Source organism: Hemibagrus wyckioides, linkage group LG05, assembly GCF_019097595.1.
Source record: "Hemibagrus wyckioides isolate EC202008001 linkage group LG05, SWU_Hwy_1.0, whole genome shotgun sequence".
NCBI lineage: Eukaryota > Metazoa > Chordata > Actinopteri > Siluriformes > Bagridae > Hemibagrus > Hemibagrus wyckioides.
In genome coordinates, this window is record NC_080714.1 from 26,221,759 (window position 1) to 26,248,897 (window position 27,139).

A 27,139-nucleotide genomic window follows, 5' to 3' on the forward strand; every position below is an offset into this window, starting at 1 on the left:
TCCCTGTGACATTGCTACGTTTTAGGATCGGAATTTTAATGGTCGAAATTTTCTTAGGTTCAAATATCAGGTTGCAAAGATCTGCTTTGTTGAGCAAATCCCCTAACAGCGAGCTGCTACCTGCTCTGTCACCGTATTACGTCTGACTTTGATTAAAAGCGTACATGTAAATCCGGCTCTTTTTTTTTCCAGGTGTGGTTCAAGAACAGGCGTGCAAAGTTCCGCAAAGGCCAGCGATTCACTCCTGTCCCGAAAAGACATGTTCCAGAAAACACCGAACGAGAGAAAGCCGAGCTCTCAGAGGAAGAGAAGCGAGAAACGCCGCTTTCAGACCTCGGGGCTAGTCGTGTCAGCAGTTCCACAGACGACACGGATCGTTTCCGGGTTCCGAGCTTGGGGTCTCCTTTCCGACCGTTTGCTTTCGGAGAACAGCTCAAGCATCCAAGCCTCCTCTCTGTTGCTCTGCCTTTCTCGGCTTCCTTCGTACCCTCGGTACAGCCTCGCAGCGTTACCGCAGACGTCATGCAAATGCGTAAATGCGGCAGCCTCGGGCTACACATTAAATCCATGGCACATCCATGTCTGAACTTGTAGCTGCACCACCCAAACAAAACACAAACCTGGTTGAGCCAGTTATCGGCTTTAGTAGAGGAGCGGGAGCTCCGGATTTTGGACTGTGACTCGAGGGAAAGTTCATGTTAGGACTGTAGTGTTTGTAATTGCTTTTTAAACGATCCCTTGACTCGAATGTTTACACATCTGCTCAGAGCTTCTTCTTTTTTTAAGCACTTTTTTAATGCATTTTCATATGTAAAATGTTGGTGTGAGTTCTCATGGTTCTCACTGTGCTGAAAAGTATTGGCCTCTTTCCAAACTGGTGCAACTTGCTCAAATGTTTGCCTTCTGATAATGCCGTAGATGATGAAATAAAGTTTGCTGAAATCCTGGTCACACACACACACAAAGGTGCTAATGTCTGAACAAACCTGACAGACAGCATGACAAAATGGCGATCGTTTTTTGTATACAATATATTAAAATCATTTTCAATGCTATAGAGCTACTCCAGTGACTAATAATTCCTATTGTGTGCTGACGCACATAAAGGTGGGCATGACAATACATGCAAACTCTGGCTGCGTCACCAGAGCTTCTGGACAGCGTGACATCATTACAGGTGGGTCAGGAATAAAAAGATGAGCTGTGTTCGAGCGCTTACTCGCCGGTAGCCAAGCAGCGAGAACACAGTAGAGTGAATGAGTCATGGGTTTTTTTACGCAGGCGCTCGTTTTGTTCATGACACTAATCGCAGAAGCAAGGTTTCTTTTGCTGGATTGTATCCGGGGGAAAACAAAGTGAATCCAAGCAAATGGAGATTTTTTAAAAAAGGCTTAAAATATTCAAAGATATAAGTTTTGAAACCATTACATTACTGTGTATGTACAAATTGATGCATAGTAATAGCTTGTCAATCAAATAAGCCACACCCCTAGCTCATACAGTTGTGATGTCACAACATAGGTCTTAACCCGTGTTAGTAGATGTGTATCCATCACATTAGTATTAGTTTTCCACTATGTATGTACAAATTGATGCATCTTAATAGCTTGTCAGTCAAATAAGCCACACCCCTAGCTCATACAGTTGTGATGTCACAACATGGGTCTTAACCCGTGTTAGTAGCTGTGTAACCTGTCTTTGTTTGGAGCATTAATGCTAAACGTCAAGACAAAGGTCACGACAACTGTGGAAGGTTTTAAAAAGAACAATATTAATCCTTAAACGTACAAAAGGTACGCAAGTGAACAATGCTGAAAGTGTGAGCAGTGCAGCAGGTAGTGTTGCTAACTCACAGCTCCAATGTCACCTGAGCTCAGGTTACTGTCTGTGTGGACTTTTGTATGTTCTCCCCATGGGGTTTCTTCCTGGTTCTCTGGTTTCATCCCACTGACAGTAGGTGGATTTGGCAATGGTGTGAATGAGAGTGTGTGGTACCGTGTGTGGAACTGGCATCACATCCTGGTTGTATCTGCCTCACTGCCAGCGTTCCTGGGATACACACCATGACCCTGACCAGGATAAAGTGGTTATTGAAAATGAATAAATGCTCATTGTGCATGGTTCTATTTCACACTAACACTAACCCTCAGAGTGTTTCCCTATCCTTAGCTCAACGTTGTTTTTGGAGCTTAGAACCCTTAAGTATCCAATGAACCCTCATTTCTTTGTTCAAATCAGTGACACATGGTGCTATACCCAAAAAAACAATACACCTTCAAGAGTCTAGATAGAACCATACAAGAGACCGGGACTCCAAATAGATCTCGCTTTTGAAAGGTGTCTTGATGAGTTTTTGGTGCAGTGATGGAGTCCAGGGTTTCTCAAGTTCTCTCTCTCTCTCCATGTCCTCTAGGTTCCTGACCATAAAAGCATGCTAAGTAGAATAACAACTGGTCACAATGATTGGTGTCCCATCCAGGGTCCATTCCGACCTCACCTCCAGCGTTCCTGAGGTAGACATCAGACCAACATGAAGCTCTTACTGAAGATACATGATTATTGATGTACTGTCAGAAGCAACTCTTACTTTTGTGTAGACTAGCTGTAAATAGGTGGTAATTAATGTTCTGACCTTCATTTCTATGAACGTTTTTGGCTGAGACACCTGGTTAAACTCAAACCGCAGTGTGTTCATGTGAAGCATACCACCATTCTGCCAAACAGCCTAAGGTTCTTTCAATAAGGAGTAATGGATTAAAGTGTTTGATTGATGCTACAGGACAGGCAGAAACGTGGTCATTTCTCTGGGCTGTGTGTAGTAGGGACATGTTGGTAAAAGCAGGACTCCGCATTCTCTCCAGTCCGGATGTGTTTGTTCTGAAAGTGCTATGGGGAGTGACTGACTCTGCTGACGCCTCGCGCTCACCGACTTCAGCAGGCTTAAAGAGACAACAGCGAATCCGCGTTTAGCCGCTGTGGAGATTTAAAAAAATATATAGAAAAATCAAATAAAACACAATTTAAAGCCATGAATGCGGGAATATATGGGCTTGCGGCATCCAAACTGTGAACCTTCAGGTAAACCCGTCTTCATTCTATCCGTTTATTACACAAGCTACTCAAAATATCACAAGAAAATACTTCAATCGAAACGTTAGCTAGCAAGCTAGCTAGCCCAGGTAGCTAAGTGGCTAAAAACTAACGATGTAAACGAGCTGCCTGTCCCTCCCTCCCCCCCATCACTCGTCTTCCCGCCTCCCGCTCTAGGATTGGTTAGTTGTACTCGGAATATGTACTGTCAACCAATTGAATGCGGTTAGCCGACATGACTAGCCAATCCCAGCCCAGCAGGCGGGACTGCCAGCGACCTAGCTATATGAGCTTAGCTGCTATTACCAGAGAAATGGATTATTAGCTAGCATGCTAAGTAGTAAGTTTTAGGTGCGATTTAGTTGCGTATTTGTGTTGCACATACATTAGGATTGGGATTTAATTCGCGAGGACGGGGGTTAGAAGGCGATTAAATGCGTTTAAGAGACAAGAGGTAATTTTATTTTATTTCTGTTAAATTCGTTCGGCTAGCAGTGGCTAGTAGCTAGCGCTAACTAAAATGACAAGCCCACTAAACTTAGCGTATGGAGTCCCAGATAATGTTCGATAAGCGAATGGATATAAAGACACCCTTTTTATATATGTATATATCGTGTGCGTTTAACAGCGGCGTCATTAAATTCTAAAAGAAGTGTTTACTTCCAAGCTAGAAGCTTAGCTGTGGATATTTTTTTTATTAGTATTTGATGTTGTACAATAATGTTTAATCACAGAGAATCCTTGATGGGACTGCTATTAATATCAATCCCAATAAAGCCACTTATCCCTTTGCCGTGTAAAATCGTGTGTTAAAGATCTCGGCATTGTTTTGGGGAATGTTGGTCAGCTATCCTGCTAGCAAACCTTTCCTAGGATTTAGTTTTTGCAGGTAAAGCCATGTCTTGTCTTGTATAGGTGTGAGGAGAGAGTTAAAACCATATATATATATGGCATCTGGTGCCAAAATAAACAGAGATGTATCTCATTAATCCTTGTTTCAAACTACTCATCTAGTCTAGTCATGTATTTATACAGCATGTTACAGAAAATGGAAAAAACAAAAAGGAGACTGAGAAAGGACAAGAAGGACGAAAGTGATCAGCTGGACTGAAAAAACAAGTTGAAACAACAGAGTTTAAAAAATGTTTTCGACTTGGATTTACCAGTGTCCTAATGTTGTAAGACCTGTTTTGTCGAAATAACCCAGATATTTCCTTGATCTGACATCATGTAAAGACTGTTTTACAGCCTTGTGGACATTTTGATCATTCAATAATTCCTCACTTGTCATTCTATTTACTTTGTTCAATCAGGATTATTTGCTTTAATCCTCGTGTTAGACGTCTAAAAGCTGGTTGAACTTTAAGTCGAGCGCTTCGTGCTTCCTGTTTTGTCCAGTTTTGTCCGAACAAGACTTTTTTCTTTTCCAGATTATGCAGATGCTGTTTGGATTAAATCGTGAATCTTTTTTTTTGTGTGTGTTGTAGTCTGAGCTTTGATTGAGATTAAGGGGCAGATTTTCTTTTCTGTTGAAGGTATGAATGAAGATGAATCCTGGCTGGCGAACCCGTTTGTTTTGCTTCCTGGTTAGACTCGTTAGTCGACACGGACGGGCGGCTTGAACCGCACTTTCAGGCGACTCCTGGCTTCATACTTTTGTACGCAGGGTTCACAATTCGTGTATTAGTTTTAGGATGTGGCCGTAATTAGAATTGGGATGAATTGAAGTCGATTTCACATGGACTCGCACCCAAATCTGGTTTCAGTCTGATGATGTGTGAACGCTGTTTTCCGAGCCTGTGAGTGCTTCAGAGATATAACCCCTGAGTCTTCTTGGAAAAAAAAACCTGTCTAGAGTCCAGATGTCGATGCTATTCATTCTCCCAGAGACATGATTGTGATTGGTTCAACTTGTCACATGACGTTCTGATTCTGCTTTCATGATAATAATAAGCTCCGCTCTTGTCTTCTGGGAAGATGTTGGCGCATGGCTGTGGGGATTTGTGATCATACACATATTCTACAAGAGCATTAGTGAGATCAGATACTGATGATGAGAGAGTGGTGAGGCTTCAGTTCCAGTTCATCCCAAAGGTGTTCAGTGGGGTTGAGTCAGGGACACTCCAGTTCTTGCACTCCAACTTTATCCTCCACGCCATGTCTTAATGGAGCTCAGAGGCTTTGTGCACAGTGGCATTGTCCTGCTGGATCAGTGTTTGAGATTCTTGGTTCCAGTGAAGGAACATTGTAATGTTACAGCATACAAAGACATTCTATACAATTCAGTCAGTGCTTCCAGACATGAAGGGATTAGTCCATGTGAATCAAACCCTGGTGTGATTTCTCCTTTGTTGAGGTTCTTTGGACAGGTGAGAACGCAGCAATCGCCGAGCAATGTCCGAGAGCGTCCGAGCGAGGTGATATCAGTCCGCTTGTGATCAAACATGAGTTCAACATGATTCAGTGACAAAGTGAATCCACTCTGAATCAGTTCAACTCCAGGAAGCGAATCAAACATGATGTGTTTTGGGTTGTTTTGTTCTTTAAGATATCAGCTGCTGAAGTGAGCCAAAGGACAGAGCTGTAATGCTACAGAACAAAGCTGTCTAGATATTTGGACAAACATAAGAATAATGTAGGATGTAGCTGTTTTTCTAAGCATTTATTTAGCTTAATTTCCATGTTTTTTGTGATTTCTGTACAGACTTTTTCTGTAAAGGATTTTTATGAGTACAAGGCAGAAGTGTCAGTTTCGCTTTGATTCAGACTCAGCAAAATGTCTAGTCCTGAAATCACCCTGATGCTTAAACTGCTTAAAAGCAGTAAAATTAATCATTTAGATGTGACACACGTGAAGAAACTATTTCCTTTACATTGGCCGCCATGTTAGTTTTTGAATGAATATCTTCTTGTTGCTTCTCGTAATCGTCGGCGGACAGTTTCATATCTAGATACGTTCCTGCTTCTCTTTCGCTTTAGGACGGAATTAAAATGTCGTAAAAGAAGAAGAACCAGTGAAAGGCCGTCTGTGTTGGATTGAGTTGTGCCTTGGTTATGGCTGCGTTCACAACAATCGCTGTTCTTTCCTTTTCAATGCTCTTTAGTACACTGCTTGTTTTAGTAGGTTCCTTCCAGTTTCTTTTTTATGATGTTTTGTTGCTGTGACCCAAATTGTGCATTCTTTATTTATTATCAGTGTAATAACTCACTTGGCAGTGAGAATCGGTTGTTTGTTTTAATGTGTTGCATGTTATATTTCATAGTAGCTTCTAACTTCGTAGAATTGCAGGCTATGGTCTTCTGTGTGCTAGCTACATCTGCTTACCAGAGACGCCAACAATCTCTGATCATTCCTTCCAAGCTTTTCATAACCTATATCATCGAAATGCTTCTTTATTCCCGTGTTTGACTGACCTACATGTTGAACCGTGGAGCACTCATGTCTCGATCAATCTCCTTCTGAGAAACTACTTTTTTTCTCCTCCTCCTTCACATACGTCAGCGTCTGATGTCTGGAGAAGGATCATGACGTTTAAGCTCCTGTGGTGTGCTGGATAGATTGTCAAATAAAGAACAGCAGGGAAAGTAATTGCTTGAAAATTTGCCTTAATTGCCGCTCGGGCCAAGCAATGTCATTTTGTCGCTGATAAATATTTCAGAAACCCAGAGTGACGTTAAATATTACATGACTCACCATCACCATCAGGAAGACTCCAGGCACACACATGCAGTCCCCTCCGAAAGTATCGGAACGGCAAGGGCTATTCTTTTAAGACATTTGTGTTCAGGATCAAATGATGGATCAGAATTTCAGCTCTAGATCTGTTAAACAGCTTGACGCTTTTGGTAGTTTTAAAATGAAATTGGTTGCATATCTAGCAGTTGTAGTAACTGCATCAAACCGCTGACATCTGTTGCATTCTTCTTTTGTGGATGTTTTCTTTCAGCTGTTGTTTGTTTTACTGGGTTTCTCTCTTCAGGAGGTGAAATGCTGCTCAGTTAGGTTGAGGCTTGGCCAGTCGCAAACCTTTCACTTTCCCTCCCCGTTGTCTAGGCAGTATGTTTTGGGTCGTTGCCTTACATCTTGGTGAAGTTCCTCTTAATTATACAGGAGACATTTCTCTGTAAATTGGTAGACTGAATGTTTCTCTAGACGTCTGAATTCATCCGTCATGTACATCGTCATCAGTGCAGATTAGTGAGATTGGTTCCCGAAGCGGCCGTGCAAGCCCAAGCCGAGACACTACCACCACCATGCTTCACGGACGAGCTTGTATATCTCAGAACATTAGCAGATCCTTTCTTTCTCTACACTTTTGGTTTTTCCATCACTTTGGTAGATGTCAATATTGTCTCTTTATATCTTTATGAAATTCTGATCAGTTTATATTCCTTCAAAACTAAGCTTGCTTTTCTCCCATAGACGCCTTCATGTTGGTTTATCCTTATTTTAAAGAAAACTTCACAGGTGAAACCCAGGGCTCAAAGAGCAGACATCCAGAGCTGTTAAGCGTTTAAACCATCAATCTAACAGGACACACCTGGACAACCAGAAACACCTGTTCCAATATTTTTGATCAGTTAAAAAAACAAACAAACAAAAGGTTCAGTGTTCAAAGTTGATGTAACTACCAGGAAATGAAAACTGAAATTCTGGTCTATCGTCGTGTTCATCTTAAACCCGAATGTCTTGAGCCGATAGCGAAACAAAATCGAATGTATCTGCTTTTCCGTTCCAATAATTACGGAGGACCTGGAGCACGTACTCTTCCTGGTGCGCGATGTTCTTTGTCACGGCTGCGAGGCCTTCACCCGGTGGCCGTCGATGGTTGGTTGCGAAGCCGTGTTTAGAGTTTGAAGAGTTCCTGCCTTACCTGTGTCACTTCTTTCCTTCTTTGCTGAAGGATGTGCGTTAATTATAAACCAGACGAAACCTTCAGCATTTCATCTTTTCTTTCTGTGTAGCAAAAACATTCAAATTTATTCAGTTGAGCCTTAATCCCATTTGACCTTTTTATCTGTTGTGTATTTTATTTTGAAAATTGTCATGAAACTCAATAATATAACTAAATCTATCTCGATGTGTGAAGACGTTTTCAGATGTATATTTTATTATGATCTTGATCCTTGGACAAACTATTTCTAATGCTTTTGAAAATTTAATTTCCTTAAATCTGGATTATTGGAGTGAATCTGAATGAATAAAACACACGGTCAGTTTCAGTTCAGTTAACAAAGGACATTGTCTCTATTATTAAGTTTAAAGTTAAGTTACTGTTTTATCCATAATAAGAAGCCTGAGGCGACTGTGCTGAGGAAAAACTCCCTGAGATGATATGAGGAAGAGACCTTGATAGGATCTAGGCTCAGAAAGGAACCTCATCGTCATTACAGTGACACTGGAGAGTAAATAATGTTAATAAGTGTGTCCAGTCATTACCTTGGTACTGTGAGTAGCACCGGACGTGTCCTGTTTTACCTGATGCCGTGCTTTCATGAAATTGTCCATTAATTAAAGAATAAAACATTCAGGGTCATGCTGGTATAGGAACATAATCAACTGCATTATGTAATGTAACTGTTTCCGTGTTTCATTTCTCTTATACCACAGAAATTTCACCAATGATTACACAGTTTTTATTGTTGTAATTTTTATCCATTTGCAGTTACTGGAATGATCACATTCTAGCCGCTATATACATCACTCTCTTTTATGCCTGTCAAAAACTTCAGGATTTTAAAAGGTGCAGATTTTGAGAAGTGAATGAGAAAGCGCTAAAACTGGAGACTCCTTCCATAACTGCTAAATAAACGTCTGCTTACAGGAAACGAGTGTACGTGTTACTTTAAGGCGCGTAAGTCGTAAATATGGAAAAAAGCCAAAAACTAATCAACACTGTCGAGAATCAAGATGTGAACAGCACTGTGGTGGAATGTCAGATTGTGTGTGTGTGAGTGATGAGTGTGTGTACTGTATGTATGCTGAGTAATATTGCAAGTTGTGTGGGGTCTGTGCTAGCCACAGGGTAACAGGTTGCTGTTATAGTTTGTGTTCACAGATGCGGAGGGGTTTTAATAAGAATCGAACCCTGCCATGTTTTTTCCTTCTTTATACAGTTGAGCATGCACTCTAAAAAAAAACAAAAAAAAAAGAACAACCGTCTCGATAGCTCTGTCTCGTTCCGGTTCCCTGTGAGCTTCTTGCAGGGTACGATTTAAAATTAGAAAAAGATTTGACTCTGAATCGACTCGTCTGCAGAAAGTGAATCAAACTTGATGTATGCTGTGGGTTGCACTGTTTTTATTATTTATTTATTTATTTATTTAAAGTAGATTTGAGCTGCTAACCTGAGCCAAAGCACCAAGATGTAGAAGTGTGTGTTCTGGAGATTTGGAATAAACACTGCTTTTGATTCATTTGAAATGAGTCATTTATGTTAGATAGCAATTAAGCCTCTTTATTATTATTTATTTGTTTGTTTTTTAAACGTAGTTGTTTTTAATTTCTGGATTTTTTTTCCATCACTGTATTTCTAACTAATGATTAAAAGAGGGTTTTTTTAAAATTATTTGTTTCAATTATACACGTGACCGACTTGCACCGATTCAGTGTGAACCCTCTCCTAATCATCGTTCATTCAGTTTTGTCAACAGGACAGCAGGAAGGATTCACAGCTCTTATTTATGTTCAGTTTGAGCAAACAAATGACCCACTGTGATGAGCACAGTCTCTACTCCGGGACTTTAAGAGTACAGTGAGGTCGTTGAACCTGATATGAGCATTGCTTGGCTTGTAATTTGCGACCCTTCTGTTCCACGCTGTAAAATCCCATGACCGCTGTGCACCTCATTTTCAGTTTGCGTCGTCCCGGACTGATAAATGCTTCCAGGCCGTAGTGTTTCTCCTTCAACAGTGCAGTCGCTGCTTGGTCGCTTCACTCTTTTATTTGTGCTTGACTTCATGTAAACATTATAAATCAGTGTTTTTTTATGGCGAGTATTAATCAACAAGGCTAATATCTTCCTCAGGCTAGTCTGTACACTGCGGTGGATTACCTCCGTGCAGAGGTGGTTTATCAGGTTCTGTAATGTCTGTGGATTTAGTATTATTGGTATAAATACAAAAAATAATATTTTATGCAAGAAATGTTTTTTTTTCTACAAATCTAAAGTTGTTTTTTTAATCATCTTACAGATATCTAGTGGCGAAAGAGTCTCTTGAACCTTCGCCGTTGTCTTCGCCTCTGCCTCTGGACTTGGACATGAGGAAGGTTTTCTCCATCGAATGACTCGGAGCAGCCATGCGGAGTCCTGGACGTTCAGCGGTGGCCGATTGGATCCTGTAGCAGGAATTGTTTTTGTGTGTGAATGTTTGTGTGTGTGTGTGTGAGCGAGCGAATGAGTGTGTGTGCGCGCGTGTGTTTGAGTGCATGCGGGGGTTGTTTGTATATGCGTGCGTGCACGTGCTAGCACACCCTGCCTCAGTCAGGCAGTAACGCGGCCGCACCAGCCGTGACGGATTAACGTGACGTTTAAACGCCGTCGTGGATTCAGCTGTACAGGCGTGATTTGCGTGCAGATTTAGCTCTCTGACCCACCCCTCTCCACTAAACCCCTGGCCCTCGTTTTGACGCCTCTCTGCTTTGCATGGCCGGCGAGTAACCGTGGAGAGGCCAGGGTACCACAAGCTTATGGATTTTGATAAGAGAGGTGGGAGGGCAGAAGCCGACGAGGGCAGGAGGATGTCCAAACCGGGCGGGGGGAGGCCCGGGCACACGAGCCGGAGCACGGGCGGAACCTCTGGCGTCCTCATGGTCGGACCCAACTTCCGCGTGGGAAAGAAGATCGGCTGCGGGAACTTTGGAGAGCTGCGGCTCGGCAAGAACCTCTACACCAACGAATATGTGGCAATTAAACTGGTAAGGGAATGTAATAACGTGGTGACACCATTTTAACCACACTCAAACTCCACACGGTGCAATATGCAAATGAGCTCAAATGACTCGGCTTCACACATGCCTTTCAAAACATCATATTATAGCTTAAATTCGGGCAAAAGCGCCAGCTGCTCGGTCTGTAGTTTCACTCATTCACCTGTAATGAGTGTTAGTGTATCTGCTCACGCTGTCAACAGGAAATAAAACATCGCAGCTTCACGGCTTGAAGGGGCTAAAAGCCATGTGAGTACAGACACCTGGGTTGGTTTAATCTAAAGCTGACTCTGTAGTTTGCTGTTTTGAGAAAGTAAATCGATCAAACTCAGGAGTAATAACATTAGCGTTAGTAGTTTGTTCTTTTCTCACTTTGTAGCTTGAAATTCCAGCTTCATTCTTCTCATTTCCGAGCTAAGTCCACATATGTGTCACAGATCAGTGTGGATTGGTGTGGGGTCTCTCCCCCAGTAAAAGATGGACAAATGACTAGTTGCTGGACATGCAGGTTTTAAAAAAAAAAACAAATCCACGATTCACAAATAGATTTACTCACAACGCGTTTATTTGCGTATCTAATTTTTGTAATATTTTTCTTTTGATTGTAGATCCGCTTTGTTTTGGAGTATAATCAGTAGTTTGCTCTGGGGGGGGGTGTATAATTTTGTGATTTGACAAATTTCCTCTGTTATTGTGTAGACAAGCAGATCATTTATGAAGACTGAAGTGTTTTCTCTAAACATGACCTGATGAAACGGGAGAAACCATGTTTACCGCCCGAGTGATTCACTGATTTCTTTCCTCTGGTGGTGTGCAGATGGGTGAGGTAGGAGGAACGGAGGTGAAGCTTTGCTTGCTCAGCAACATCCTAGTGGGCGACTGCAAACCCTGCAATAAATTACCTGCACGCCTCTCAGGGCTTCAGAAGGAAATTGTTTCAGAGTGAACTTTTTGACTAGAGCTGTATTTGAATTATTTACGATCGACTTTTTCTTACAGAGCCAGCCTTTCCTACTGCAGCTCACTGTTGGACACGGCCTCTAAATATAACGTGACACGCCGTGTTTTATTTTTAGGTGTTTATTTTATCCGCCGGTGGACAAATCGCTCGTTTCACATGGTTGTAGTGGAGCAGTGAGCAAGCAGGGTTTAAAAAAGCAGAACAAAAACAAACGTATGCGTTAGCCAATCAGGCAATCGGGTGACGGCAGTAGCGTAGTGCATGATATCAGTGTCATGCAGATGCAGGTCTGGTAAAGGCTCTGGGTTGTTGACTGGAAGATTGGGGTTCAAGCCCCAGCACCGCCAAGCTGTCACCAGTGGGTCCTTGAACAAGGCCCCTAACCCCACCCTGCTCCAGGGGCGCTGTATCATGGCTGACCCTGTGCTCTGACCCCAACCCCCAAGGATGGGATATGCGAAGAAAGAATTTCACTGTGCAGTAATGTATATGTGACGAATAAAGACTACTTAAACAGGACATCAAGAATGAGGAGAACTTTGATTGGTTGGAGTGTTTCTGTAAACTCCAGGAGTTTTCTTGTACCGTAGACTCAAGAATGGTGTGAGATGACACAATGTTAAATAACCACTCTTTACAACTGTGCTGAGTTGAAAAACATCTCAGAAACTGGATGCAATCCTGTCAGAAATCTAGCTGTTTAGTTTCGGTCACTACGTTGAAAATTTCTGATTAGCTGATGAAATCCTGGGTAATTTTCTCACAGATGATGCCGCTGCTTTGACATTTAGCTTCCATTAGGTTACCATTTCATGCTCCGTGCTAATAGCCCGTGCCTAGCCTGATTGCGCTGACAAAGCGCTGTCCTTCAGTCGTAAACCCGTCCTCTGAAACATGAGCATGAACGACGAGCGCGCTTTAAGGAAGTAGGTGTCAGAACTCCATTTTTATCTCCAGGAAACTGCACCAAGCGCCAGCTCCACATAGCCCATGGATACGGTATCATCACCTATCCAGTAAGCTTCATTCACCACTCGCATGCTGTGCGTTAGTGTGAGTGAAGGGTTTTGGGTTCTGATATTCCTCTTGATTTTCCCAACTACTTAACAGTCCATATAGTTTAAAGAGCTGATTAATATTATATGGCCTGGCCTGTTTTATTGGAGTCGTATAAAGCTGGCGTGTGTTGTGGGAAAAGGCCGTCAGGGAACTTGGCATTGGAGAGGGATTTTTTACTGATAGTGAGTTCTCTCTCACAAACACACACGCGCGCACACACACTCTCTTACAGTTATAGTTATGGCCTAACAGAGGAAGATAGAAGTATTATTCCACTGTCAGACTCGCAAGTTCACTGTGCGAGTGGGTGTGAGTGAGTGCGTGTGAGTGAATGTGTGAGAGAGAGTGTGAGTGAATGCGTGTGTGAACCCCACCTGGGTTCTAATGAAACATTTAGATTTGTTTCAATGACTGTTTAAACCTGCAGGTCCTTAGCCAGAAATAAAATCTTCAAATTATTAATATTATTATTATTATTATTATTATTATTATTATTATTATTATTATATACAGTTATGCGAGCACTGAAACATCCTCTTTGCACGTTGCTTGTAAGTCAAATTATCTGAGACTTTAAGGGTGGAGTCAGGGCTCTGATGTTGTCTGCTCTATGGAGTGCGTTTCCTGAGCGAGCTGCTTGACCTCCGTGTTGGAACAGCTGGACCTGTGTTTGTGTCACGCTCCAGTTAGTGAGCTCAGAAGCTTAAAGGAGCTGTGAGATTGCTGCAAGAGCAGTTGCAGCGCAAAGGTGAGAGTCGGTGTCACACTCATCTCTCACTCTCTCTCTCACACACACACACACACACACACACACGCTTATGTGCAATAACAAATAAAAGAGGCACAGACAGGTCCGGAGAGAGAAACGCTACTGAAAGGTCGTCTTTGTTTTCCACTTCTCATCAAGTTCAGGTTCAGCTGTGTCCCTTCTCACAGCCAGAGAGACTCTGGGTGTAGTGGGAAAGGCTGTGTGTGTATTAGGGCTGTACAATATGACAATATAATGCTGATATCATGATAACTTTTTGTAACATTAAAAAACAAAATAGGAATCAAAACGATTGTTTGGATGTTAATATATTCTCTATAGACACACAACAAAATGTAACACTACTGTATTGTTGGAAGTTGGTTAGCAAGCTCCTGGTGCGTGTGTGTGTGTGTGTTTTCTACACCCACCCAAGCAGGAGATCCCAGTTGTTTGTTTCCAAAGAGCTACTTTGTTGTAATGTGAGCGTGCTGCTTTGTTTAATATATGTGTGTGTGTGTGTGTGAGAGCTCTCTGTTAGCCGGCTCATCTCTCTTCCACGCTTGTGACGCAGACAGTCAGTACTCACTAAACCCTCTCTCCGTTCATTAGTCTCTCACTCCTTACTTCTCTTCTCTCTCTCTCTCTCTCTCTCTCTCTCTCTCTCTCTCTATCAATTTCCTCCTCTACTCTGTCAAATGGACAGAAGGCTAGATGACTAGATTAGACTTTCCGCATCAGCCAATCACGTTGAAGACGAAGCGCCGACGTGATGCACGGCTTCTGGTGGGAAACTGAAAGTGTCAAGAGTGCTGGGGGAAACAGCTGAAATATCACACTCTGTTTTTTGTTTTTTCGTCTTCGTTCAAGACGTGACAGAGAGGCGTTCTCACAACAAAGATGCTTCACGATACATTTCTCAGACGTGATGTAGGCGTTGTGGTCTTCAGTATTCTGTAGAAATGTCTGTGTGTGTTGTGAGATGATTGATTGGGTCGTATCGTCCATCTTTATGCTAAATAATTGTACAACTCTTGATTTATTGGATGTCACCAAGAACGGGAAAAATGATCCAGATGGAACAGATGCTCTTTAATCAAATTTTATTTCAGATATGAATCATAGACAGACTAGTGGTTTAGTTTAATGACACAAAAAACCCACCAATGAAAGTGAGGGTGCCAATAATTCTGGACAGCTGTTGTGGAAGCCTGTGAACAAATTTTTGCTTTTTTTGTTTAAAATGCTTTTTTTAGGATTCACTCTGTTGTTGGAGTCTAAAAGCTACTTTCTTTTCTCCACATGTGTCAAAATGCTTCCTCATGCAGTTCCTTATACACTGGTCCAGTGTTTTGGAGCTGTGGAAGCTTTATAAAGGTTTTATACGTAATAAGAGAGAGATGTATGAGGATGGATGGGTGTAGGGAGGGATGCATGGAGAGATGTAGGGATTGGTGGGTGGGTTGTTTGGATGGATGGGGATAGAGGGAGGGAGGCAGAGATGGACTGATGGATGGGTGGAAGAATGGAAGGAGATTGGGAGGAATAGGTGGGTGGACGGGGGTGAATGTGGATAGATGAAGGGAGTGATGGATGGGTAGTTGGATGGATGGGTGGAGGAATGGAAGGAGGTTGGGAGAGAGAGGTGGATGGATGGGTGCTTGGATGTGGATAGATGGAGGGAAGTAGGGGTTGTTGGATGGATGTGGATAGATGGAGGGAGATATGGATGGATGGGTGGAAGGACAACGAGAGGTATGGATGGATTGGTAGATGGATAGTTGGGCGGATGGGTTGAGTGAGGTTGGGAGGGATTAGTGGAGGGATAGGTGGATGGTTGGGAGTGGATGTGGATAGATGAAGGGAGAGATGGATGGAGAGAAGTGGGAAGTGGTGGTTGGGTTGTTTGGGTAGATGTGGATAGGTGAAAGGAGGAAGGGATGGATATGCTTAGGTGGAGGCATGGGGAAGGTAGGGAGGAATGGATGGGGGGTGGATGGATGTTGATAGATGAAGGAAGGGACAGATAGTTAGATGGATGGGTGGAGGGAGGTTGGGAGGGATAGGTGGGTGTATGGGAGGAGGATGTGGATAGATGAAGACAGGGATGGATTCAAGATTCAATAGTTGGATGGATGGGTGTAGGGAGCGATAGATGGAGGGAAGTAATGATGGGTGGTGGAGGGTTGTGTGGATGGGTGTGGATAGATGGAGGGAGGTATGAATGGGTGGATGGATATGGATAGATGAAGAGAGAGATGGATTGGTGGAGGGATGAACAGGAATGTCAGTAATGAGAATGGGATTCCACACTCATGTCCAGTGTGCTGCTCTAATGGTGATTCAGCACTGGTTATTAAACTTTGCTCTACTGGGTGGAGCTGCCTTAGCTTTAAAGGCTATTTATATTAACCTGTATCTTTTTATGTGACGCACAGCATCACTGAGTCACACCAGAATTTTACAGGGTTACACTAACGTCTTCAACCGAGAGCTCTCGCACAGTTATCTCTAAACAAGTGACTCCTAAAAAACAGCAGCGGTTCCTCATGCACTCGTTATCGTTTCTATAGTTTTAAAGAACAGATGTAAAGAGAGAGATAATCGCTGGTATCTGTGAGGAAACTACTCTTACTGTAAAAATGTTAAATAATCGACTGTTGAAGAGTCAAGTCTTTCAACTCAGCTTCTTCTCCGTAACATGACAAGCTTTTTTTTTTTTTATGGACATTGAGGACGATGGGGGGGGGAAGTGACTGTTAACTTTACACGTAACTATAAACGGATAAAAGGCGCGACGTGTCGTCCTTTTAAGTAATAGTAAAAAATTTTAGTGTTTGCAAATTGCTGTGTATAAAAGGAACAAAACCCTTAGTCATCATCATCTGATTATTTTCCCCTTATGTTGCCGCCCCCGTTCCCACCCACATCCACGTAGCTCCGCCCTTATGACTGTTATGACCTCAGTTGAGACACTGGTTCTGAGACAATGGCGGTTTTCCCCCCTTCTTTTCTTTTCTATTTTTTTATTAAATTATTTTTATATATTTGCCACATCATTTCTTTAAGTAAAATAAACACAGTGATTTTTCTTATTTTATATGTTTTTATTTATAATTTTATTTTATAATTTTTGTTTATATTTATTCACACTTTTTATTTTTTAAATATTGTTGAAAAAATGGACTTGGTTTTGAAGATCATTAGTGTTTTGTACAAATACATGACTGTTACTTTCAGTCGAAACCTGTTTTGCCCTCATAAGATGGATAAAAGCACAAAGCTGAGCTTAGCACTGGAGCACAAAGTGCACGCTTGTGATTTTAATAAAACATGCTGATGGTCATCATGCAAAGCTGCGGATCAGGTTCTGTTCACTTCTGCTGCTCCGGTCAGCAAGAGTGACGCATCACCTGGCCGTAGGAAAACGTCAGCAAAACACACACACAAAAGCAGTACAGTAATTCATAATGTAATATGTTCAAGTGTCCATAGTTTAAACTCACCTAAGTAAAACTGCAAGAGATTCACAATGATGCAGTGGCTCTTTAGTCCTTTTGTCTCTCAGAGCTATCTCTCAAGCTCGTCCTCTTGTAGATCGATGACTAGCCAAGGCGAGTCTTCGCGATCTTGTAGCTGCATTGCATTCTTTGGAATTTAAAAGATCATGGTGATGGTAAAGAGATTAAGCTTAAAGAGCAGGCAGGGTCGTATAGTACCGGAGGTGAGGCGCTAAGCTGCTTTGTCCCTGGAATTGTGGCTTATGATAGGGTCAGAGGTCACTCAGGTTTAGGCGAGGAGAGGAGTAGTGCATACGAGTTTAAGCTTAGCCTTGGGTTGAATTACTGGGTTGTGATTATAAGGCTATTTTAGGTTGGGTCTGAGCATGACACACACACACACACATACGCCTGACAGAGTTTCTAGTTTACATAGTGAGCATTGTTAAATTTAAACCCATTTATTTATCGTACTATTTCACAAATTAACACTGGAGTCATGCAAACACTATTCAGTTCAAACCTGGGAAATAAACCAAAGCCAAAAAACACCACGAGTCTGTTTATTATCAAGTAAAAGATCCAGTGTTCTGCTCAGTGCCTCGGTTCAGTGTCCAGAAGCTTGGGCAGGGCGACATGACCAAAATATCATATCGGGTCATCTCTGTGATGCATCACGACGCGTAGGTTTGCTTCCAAACTGCGCCATGAAAACAGTAGTAGAGAGAGAGACAGAATACAGCAAAACCTCTGGCTGGAGGTTACGTACGTTTTGGGTAAATTCAGAAGGGCTGTCAGAGAGAGACAGAGACAGATAGACATTGCCACATTTTCAGTCCCAGCAGAGGGACGTGTCGGTGCCGTTCAGCCGATCCTGTGTAACCTAAGACTCCGTGCAGCTGCTAGAAGCATTACGCAGTGTGTTTTGTGATGCACTCCATTAACCGCTGGAACACTTTCCAAGCTTTTTTTTTTTTTTATTTCTTCCTGAGACAAATAAAAGGAGGCCTCCACCACCAGCAGCACCACCACCAGCAAGGCTGTTGATCCATTACAGCATTGACATAGTCCTGTGTGAGTCACTTCCTGTCTGCCAGCATGTTTATGACATTAATGCGTCTGTATTGATTTAATTAGCGCTCTGGAAATAGCTTTATTGGCTTGCCTTTCGGACGTCACCGGCCGACGCGCTGCCTGTTAGACGATATCGGGATTGTTTATCAGGATTTCCAGGTATCCACCGAATCTCCCAGCCTCGGTGTGGAGGACACGATCATCATCCACGTCAGGGTGAAGTGGAAACTGTGTCATATTTCCTTAAACACTGCGCTGAGAAACGGCTGTCTAGAGCGTGTGAAAAAACGAATGGATGGAAACACTCCACTCGTCTGTCTGAGCCACTTCCTGCAAGATGTGTTTACAAAAAAGCCTAATGCCGGCCGTCATTTCTCTTTCAGCGGCAGGAGGCGGCTCCACGCTGAGAGGGATAAAGACTTCTGCTTCGTGGTCAGAATGGATACATCATGCTGGCTGCAGAGAGGTGTTTATTTTCTGAAGAAAAGGAAGCTTTTATAAAAGTTTTTTTTATATTACAAAAGAGAGAGGTGGATGGAGGAGTGGGTGGATGGACAGACAGGTGGATGGGTTGATGCATGGATGGCTTGACAGACAATTAGAAGAAATGGGTGGATGGACAGATGGATTGATGGCAGGTTGCAAAGGTGTGTGCATTTTTGGATGGAGGGGTGGATAGGTGAGTGGGTGAATGGATGGACAGACAGACAGGTGGGTGGGTTGATAGATGGATGCACAGACAAGTGGATGGGTTATTGGATGGATGAACAGACAGTTGGATGGGCTACTGGATGGATGGGTGGACTGACAGGTGGGTGGATGGATGTACAGGTGGATGGGTTATTGGATGGATGAACAGACAGGTGAATGGGTTATTGGATGGAAGGATGGACACAGGTGGAAGGATGGACACAGGTGTATGGGTTATTGGATGGAGGGATGAATAAAAAGTTAAAGTCACTTAAAATGACAGTTAAACCTCATGAAGCTTGTGATTGAATCAAACCCCAATGTGGACCTTCATCCAGAACGAAAACTTTATCTGAATTCGTCACTAAAAATAAACACCAGGATGGTGCGATGTGGCGTCACATAGTTACTCTTAACACCACGATGGCTTTTATTTTTCTTATACCACATCAATTTATTTAAAAAATCAGACATCACCACAGTGTATTTTTATCTGTTTATAGTTACATTTGTTGCTACAGAACATCGTCTTTCCTGTTATAGAAGCTACAAACACCTCACTTTAGTTTTTTTTTCTTTCTTTCTTATTGTTAATAAGCCAAAAAAAAATACATGCTTGTCATATAGTGAAAAATGTCAAACTAAACGTAAATAACTTCTGTTCTGAAGAAAAAGTAAAGTTGACCTCTGAGTCTTTCAGAGCTCTGATGCTGACACTGATCCTGTAATGATAGTTACTGTAAGCTCGTTAACATAAACTCGTAAAGCCGGGAATGATCTCAGAACTGCGAGAAAATGTAAGAGAAAACGAATCAACACCCGCTGACCAATCAGAAGTGGGAGTTCAAGAAAACAATCAGCACAGCCAAAGGAAATATTGATGTTTTTTGTGTTCGTTGTTATTAATTGTTAGAAACTATTTTTCTTTACATCCATTTTTAATTAACATTTTGTTGTTTTGTTTTTTTATTGTCTTCAGGAACCGATTAAGTCCAGAGCACCACAGCTTCACTTGGAGTACAGATTTTATAAACAGCTGGGAAGCTCAGGTAAGCCTGATGAGTTTTATACACAGCTGGACACACACTCTTTATACACACTTATTTTTTTTTTCTTTCCCTGCCTGTGTGCTGTGAGAATGACGGGGGTGTTGAGCTCTGAGGTTTTTGATGTGGTGATGCGAGATAGGCGACACACACACACACACATACACAAAACAAAAACACACAGGGCAGATGTTATCTCTGTGTTAAGGGATTACAGAGTTGTTCTAAATGATACTACAGGCAACTATTAAACCTGTAAATGAAATAGACATCCTGTCTGGTGCGAGATCAGTGCCTTGAACTGGGACACACACTTTCTCTCTCTGTATCTCTCCCTCTCTCTCTCACACACACACACACACACACTACTGCAGTACAGTGATTTCATTCACGGGATCCGGAGGCCGCCAGCTGTGTGAGCGTTAAGAGCGTGGAGAGTGGAGCGCGGGCCAACTGGGCTCTCCTGCAGTATTTATAGCTACAGCTCTTCCCAAACTCGGCCGCCATTATTGAATATCCTCCACCACCACCACCAGCACCGCGTGCCACTGGAGCTGCTCCAACCTCCATCTGCTCAGATCCTTCAGCAGCCGGAAAAGGGTCATCGCAGGGTCACTTTATCAGCGTTGTCTATTAAGCTTTTCTTTTTCTTTTTTTCTTTTTTGGCAGATTTAAAGGAAAGGGGTGGAGCCGAGCATCTGGGGGCGGAGCTAGTAAATCGAAAGCCTTAAAAGCATGGCAGAAAGCAATGTTTGTTGTTTCAGCAGGATTTAGATTCAAATAATCAGATACTTCCTTAATATCTCAGGTTAGGTAAAAAGAGTACTTTCTATACACAGATCGTGTTTCTCAGCCGGACAAACTTAGGCTTCTACATCACTTATTTCCAAAAATACGAACCTTAATCTTCTCCACAACACCCACGACCACTAATTTCAGCTAACGGCTCTTACGCAGAGCCTGGGGAATGTCTCCCTGACCGCCGGCTCTTCCTCACACGACTCTGACTTCTGATGTGACTTCACTGTAAACTTTTTTTATTTATTTATTTTTGTTACATCTGTGAGAAACTTTAGTCTCAGTTAGTCAAATAAGACTCTGTTTAAAAGTGTTTAGAGAGCTTTAGAGAGGGTGGGTGTGGGTGTGTGTGTGTGTGTGTGTGTGTGTGTGTGTGTGTGTGTGTGTGTAGTGGGTCGCTTCTCTGAAAATACCCGGCCATGTGTGCGGATGTTTCTCGCTGCTATCTTTCACCGATATCGTGTTTCACTCATTTCTCAGTGTTGTACAGGCTAATGGAAGCAGGAAGCTTTGAGTGGCGTGTGTGTGTGTGTGTGTGCGCGCGCGTGTGTGTGTGTGTTTGCTCTCATACCATGCTCAATGTTTAATTCACAACCTCGCTTAGACCTGCACTTTGGCTTCCTGTTGTGCCTCATGCTGTGTGTAAAGAGAGAGAGAAAGAAATGGAGAGGGAGAAAGAAAGAGAGAGAGTGAGTGATAAAGAAAGGGGAAGGGAGAGAAAAAGAGAGAGGGAGAGACAGAAAAAAAGAGAAAGAAAGGGGAGAGAGAGAGAGAAAGAAAGGGATAGAGTGGGGAAAGAAAAAAGAAAGAAAGAGGGAGCGATAAAAGAGAGACAGACAGAGAGAAAGAAAAGGGAAGACAAGAGAAAGAAAGGGGGCGAGATAAAGAAAGGAGGAAAAGAGAAAGAAAGTGAGAGGGAGATGGGGAGATAGCAAGAAAAGAAAGAGAGAGACTGAGAGACAGAGAAAAGAGAAAGAAAGAGGGAGAGAGAGAGGAAAAAAAAGGGGGGAGGGAGAGAGACGAAAGAGAGAGAGGGAGAGATGGAGAAAAGAGAAAGAAAGAGAGAGATGGAGAGACAGAGAAAAGAGAGAGAAAGGGAGTGAGAGAAAGAAAAGGAGAGAGAGATGGAGAGAAAAGGGAGATAAAGAAAGACAGAGAGAGAGAGGAAAGCAATGACTCTGTTTGTTTTGTTTTCTCTTCTGGGAAGTTTGTGAGAGTGGCACAGAAGAAAGGACAGAAAGACAGAGACGTATAAAAGTGCACTCTTTAGTTTGGAGTAGTTCTTGTTCAGGGTGAGAGTGGGCTGGAGCTCTGAGTCTCCCTAAAGAGGAAATGACTGCCTACATAATGACTGTTCATTACAGCTCCCTGGGTTGTCTCCATCATTTTTTTGTTAAACGCTCTTTTTAACGCAGTATCACAGTAACGGAGCTCAGACATGTTCTAGTTTATAAGTACTGCGTCCTGCTCGTCCTGGTTCGAGATTAGCGCGTCTGAACGTCAGCCATGACCTGCGCTGTGATGCCGGGAAGAGGAAGAGTCACGCAGTGAGAGGTTTTCCGTTCTCTTCCTGCTTCTAACCGAGTTCATGTTGTGCTCAGAGGCTCCAGGTCTGGGCTTTGATGAGTCACGGATGTGGGCATGTCCGTCATCACTGGGCTGAAGAGCTGTGTGTGTGTGTGTGTGTGTGTGTGTGTGTGTCCTCTTTCTGGGAATGACACAGGTCTGATCAGGTTAATCCTCCCATAATCTCCTCTGGAGGTGTGTGAGAGAGAGAGAGAAAGAGAGAGAGAGAGAGAGAGTACTCCTGCAAACATTCTCTCTCTCTCTCTCTCTCTCTCTCTCTCACTTGCTCACTCACTCGCTCACACACTCTCTCTCTCTCTCTCTCTCTCTCTCTCTCTCTCTCACTTGCTCACTCACTCGCTCACACACTCTCTCTCTCTCTCTCTCACTCTCTGTGTCTGTTTTTTTACTCACTCACTGACACACTCTTTTTCTCTCTCTCTCTCTCTCTTTCTCTCTCTCTCTCAATAATTATTGTTGGATAATTAATACAATTAATACAAATTCATTTACACCTTAGGACGAGATTCATTTTTATAGCGTTGATTCAGTACATTCGTTCAGTAGAGTGTGTGCCAATCTCAATAAATTATGCTCTTAAAACCAGACAAACACTTTAATCCTGAATCCAAACGCTTGTGTGTGATCCACGCTACCGGATCCAGACATTATTGTAGTGTCATGGAGTGAGGCTTTATAATTTCTACCAGCTGCCAAGGTGAGTTTAATCAGGTTGTGCTGCTTTACGATCTCCCTATAAAGACAATATAGAGAAATTTTATATTCTTGACATAAAATGTTACTCTGCAGGTTAGAGTGTATACCGAGTGTAGGAGGCTATTTTTCCACTTTTTCCACAATGCCAGACACGGCATCTTGACAAGGTTTGATACTCAAACAAATCCAGCCTTTCTTTCTGCTTAATCCAAAACACCTGAGGAACGACTCGAGGAGCTTCTCGTCCTTCTTCTCAGCACATCGGAAATTACATCAAAGAATTATATTTTCTTTTTTATATTTAATTATATTATAATGGATCATTCCATTCTGCTGTTCTGTTATATTCTGGTCTACAACCGTCTTGTGTTTTTTTTCTGTTGTTGTTTCTTGCAGAAGGGATCCCTCAGGTGTTTTACTTTGGGCCATGCGGGAAGTACAACGCCATGGTCCTGGAGCTCCTCGGCCCCAGTCTGGAGGATCTGTTTGACCTCTGCGACCGCACTTTCTCCCTGAAGACCGTCCTCATGATAGCCATACAGCTGGTGAGTCTGTGACCTACAGAGGCAGGAGTTGGGTTCAGATTCAACGATATAATAATAAAAAAAACTTTAGACTTCTAGGGAAAGTTGTCTCAAAAATCATCTGACTTCTCAAAATCATATAACGCACATATCATGTTCCTTCTGCTGTCTTGCTCTTGTTCACAATAAATAAATGTTTTTTGTTTTTAACCGGCGGTAATGAACCATCGCCATGGTAACAGCATTGACCCCCGGCCCGCGTTGCAGTGAATTCTATGCTCATAAGATGATTAAATCTTATTGTTCACGTCTCATCCTCACATTTTTTCTCGTCCCCCAGATCACGCGCATGGAGTACGTCCACACCAGGAGCTTGATCTATCGAGACGTGAAGCCGGAGAACTTCCTGGTCGGGCGGCCGGGCAGCAAGAGGCAGCACACCATCCATATAATCGACTTTGGGCTTGCCAAAGAGTACATCGACCCAGAGACCAAAAAACACATCCCGTACCGGGAACACAAGAGCCTGACAGGGACGGCCCGCTACATGAGCATTAACACACACCTGGGCAAAGGTGAGGCCTGTTCAATGAAATGAAGAATTAGGTGCAAGTATGAAAAGCACAGTAAAGCATCAAAGTCCACAAGAGTGACCGGTGCAATTCCTCGGTCATGTGGTGCGTGTGACATTTCTGACATTATCATTCATGTATCTAGTGAATAGATGTTGCTTGTTTTGCTAATCTGACGCTAGTTTGAATCCTAGCGATCGGAACTGGAACTGGAAATCACACTTAAATACATTTCACACAGAAACGCAGAGTAAGACTCATATAGTAAGCTTTCCTCAGAAAAGGTTAAAGACAACTGAGCAGGCCACGCCCACAAGAAACAAACTACAAGCATCACAAGTGACATACAGTTAGTCTGGTAGAGAGTTGAGTGATGGATCCAGTTGATTCACTGTGCTGTGCATGAGCAGGAAGTTTAAAAAAATACTACATGCCTTAAGTGCTAAAGGGTTAAAAATAAAAGTAAAAGCACATTGTGTTTGAGCTGAAAGTTCGTGTGTGTTCTGGTCCACAGAGCAAAGCAGGCGAGACGACCTGGAAGCACTGGGGCACATGTTCATGTACTTTTTGCGAGGCAGCCTGCCCTGGCAGGGGCTAAAGGTAAACACACACTTCTTGATCTCTTATATGTATGATCTCAGTGTTGTGTACACACACACACACACACACACGCGTACACCTACATCATAGTTTGTGTCTTTGACGTGCCAGACATGGGCTTATCTCTTGCTGTTGACTCTGTGTCAGGCTGGTCAGTGAAAATATGTGTTTATCAACAACATTATTGATGAAGGTACGACGAATTTTAGCTCCCATAGGATCAGTAAACAAAAGTCATTTGCTGCTTATAGCGTTCATCTGTTGACATACAGCGAGCATAATGGTTTATTTGCTTGTATTCTGTATTGAATTGACCTTTTATTGCAATAAACACTTCATTGTGTGTGTGTGTGTGTGTTTCCAGCAGTGCCATGTATCACACAGCGTTTTGTTTAGCGTGATCTTATTTCTTGTCTGTCCTGCAGGCCGACACGCTGAAGGAGCGCTATCAGAAAATCGGAGACACCAAGCGAGCGACGCCGATCGAAGTGCTCTGTGAGAGTTTCCCAGGTTCGTCCAAAAGCACCTTTTTAAAAAAATTTTTTAAATATCTGAAGCAGTTTTACACAAACGACATTATAAATAAACCTTACTATAATAATGCAGAAGAGTTAGCGACGTACCTGCGCTACGTCCGGAGGCTGGACTTCTTTGAGAAGCCTGATTACGACTACCTGAGGAAGCTGTTCACTGATCTCTTCGACCGAAACGGCTACATCTTTGACTATGAGTATGACTGGGTCGGCAAGCCTCTTGTGAGTTTGAGTTTTGTGCTTTTAACCATGCTCGCTCTCTCTCTCTCTCTCTCTCTCTCTCTCTCGCACGCGCTCTCACTCTCTTGCTCTTTACACCATTTCCTGTATGCAGTTGTCTGTCCTCTGAGGGAAACCACAGCACAAACTTTTCCACTTTCTGTTGCTTCACTCAGTCAGTGAAGATGTACTTGTGGGTCTGAGGTGTGATCTCTCTCTCTCTCTCTCCCTCACCCTCCCAGCCCACACCCATCGGCCCCATCCCCAGCGATACGCCGCAACCGAGCAGCCGGGACAAAGCACAGCAGCAGACCAAAGCCCAGGTATGTGATTCATTCACTGATTCTCACACATCACTCTGTGTGTCTCTCTCTCTCTCTCTCTCTCTCTCCCTCTCTCCCTCTCTCTAGCTCTGTTTCATCCTCTCACTTGCTGTCTCTGTTCGCCTGTCTCTCAGTTCTTCTCTCCATCCAACTCTTTCTCTGTCTCTTTCACTCACTCTATCTTTGTCTCTTTTCGTCTCCTTCCCTCTCTCTGTCTCCATTCTGTTTTTTCCACTGTCTCTCTCTTTTTCTCTCTCCCTCCTGCTCTCCGTCCTTCTCGATCTCTTTTTCACTCATTCTGTCTCTGTCGCTCTCTGTTTGATTGAAACTTTCTCTCCCTCTTTGCTCTCTCTTTCTCTCTCTCTCTCTCTCTGTGTCTTTCATTCTTTTTCTTTTTGTCAGTCTTTCTCCGTCTCTTTCGATCTCGGCCTTTCTGTCTGTCTCTTTTATATACACACACACACACACACACACACACACACAGCATTACACTCCCTCATTCACTCTAGTGCACTGACCCCTTTTCCACTGGAGCGGACTCCTTTTCAGGGAACTGCGAGAAGAACTGGACTAAAGCAATAATGTAAAGATTTATCTATCGTTGCGTTTCAGCACATATTATAACGTTTCTTTAATGTGCTGAAGGATGTTGTTAAATAACGAGTGGACTTTTGGACCAACTGACTCAGTAGTCAAGGTTCCACATCAGGGCCCTGGCTCTGGAACCTGGAACCCACCTTGTCAGGGGGGTGAAAAAGAGCTAAAAAGCACCCTTTACCTGGGTAGAGCTTCTGCTTGTTTTCCATGATTGATTTAAGAACTAACTCTGCGATTATTCGTCCTTATGTTTAACTAGAGACATTTCTGTAATGACCGCAAACGTCCTTTAAAGAAAATGTAATACCTACGATGATGGACATCATAGATTTTCACCTCCAGTGCTAGAGCCGTGCACATTTCTGCATGATCAGTGCCTATATGTTTGTGTGTTTATTTATTTATCTCTTTTTTTTCCACTTCCTGATTGTAACTTTTTTTGTTTTCTCTTCTTAAGAGTCACTTCACTCTTTCACTCCTGCGTCTGCATGCGAGATGTCTAACGACATGTCTGTGTTTTTAATTTGTCCATTTGCCTTTTCACTCACTGCCTCCTTTCCCCATCGTCCCTCACACCCACCCCGTCTGCTT

The 27,139-nt window shown here is 42.8% G+C and overlaps 2 protein-coding genes across 5 annotated transcripts in view; both read left to right on the plus strand.

Moving 5' to 3' along the window:
- zgc:101100 (uncharacterized protein LOC445169 homolog) overlaps positions 1–1,009 on the plus strand; it is a 1,983-nt gene extending 974 nt beyond the window's left edge. Inside the window, exon 2 of the mRNA XM_058389028.1 lies at positions 193–1,009. Coding sequence (XP_058245011.1) covers positions 193–594 — 402 coding nt within the window. The 3' untranslated portion in view covers positions 595–1,009. The remainder of the gene's footprint in view (positions 1–192) is intronic.
- Positions 1,010–2,878: 1,869 nt separating this feature from the next.
- Positions 2,879–27,139, plus strand: part of csnk1g2b (casein kinase 1, gamma 2b) — a 28,267-nt gene continuing 4,006 nt past the window's right edge. Inside the window, exons 1-9 of one of the 4 annotated variants that reach the window (XM_058389344.1) lie at positions 2,879–3,078; positions 10,286–11,009; positions 20,033–20,102; positions 23,577–23,725; positions 24,045–24,279; positions 24,791–24,876; positions 25,302–25,386; positions 25,483–25,631; positions 25,871–25,951. In XM_058389344.1, the coding sequence (XP_058245327.1) occupies positions 10,782–11,009; positions 20,033–20,102; positions 23,577–23,725; positions 24,045–24,279; positions 24,791–24,876; positions 25,302–25,386; positions 25,483–25,631; positions 25,871–25,951 (1,083 nt within the window). In that variant the 5' untranslated portion in view covers positions 2,879–3,078; positions 10,286–10,781. Of the gene's footprint in view, positions 3,079–3,378; positions 3,545–10,146; positions 10,171–10,285; positions 11,010–20,032; positions 20,103–23,576; positions 23,726–24,044; positions 24,280–24,790; positions 24,877–25,301; positions 25,387–25,482; positions 25,632–25,870; positions 25,952–27,139 lie in introns of those variants that run through there. The other 3 variants (XM_058389340.1, XM_058389341.1, XM_058389342.1) reach the window with 3 other exon arrangements.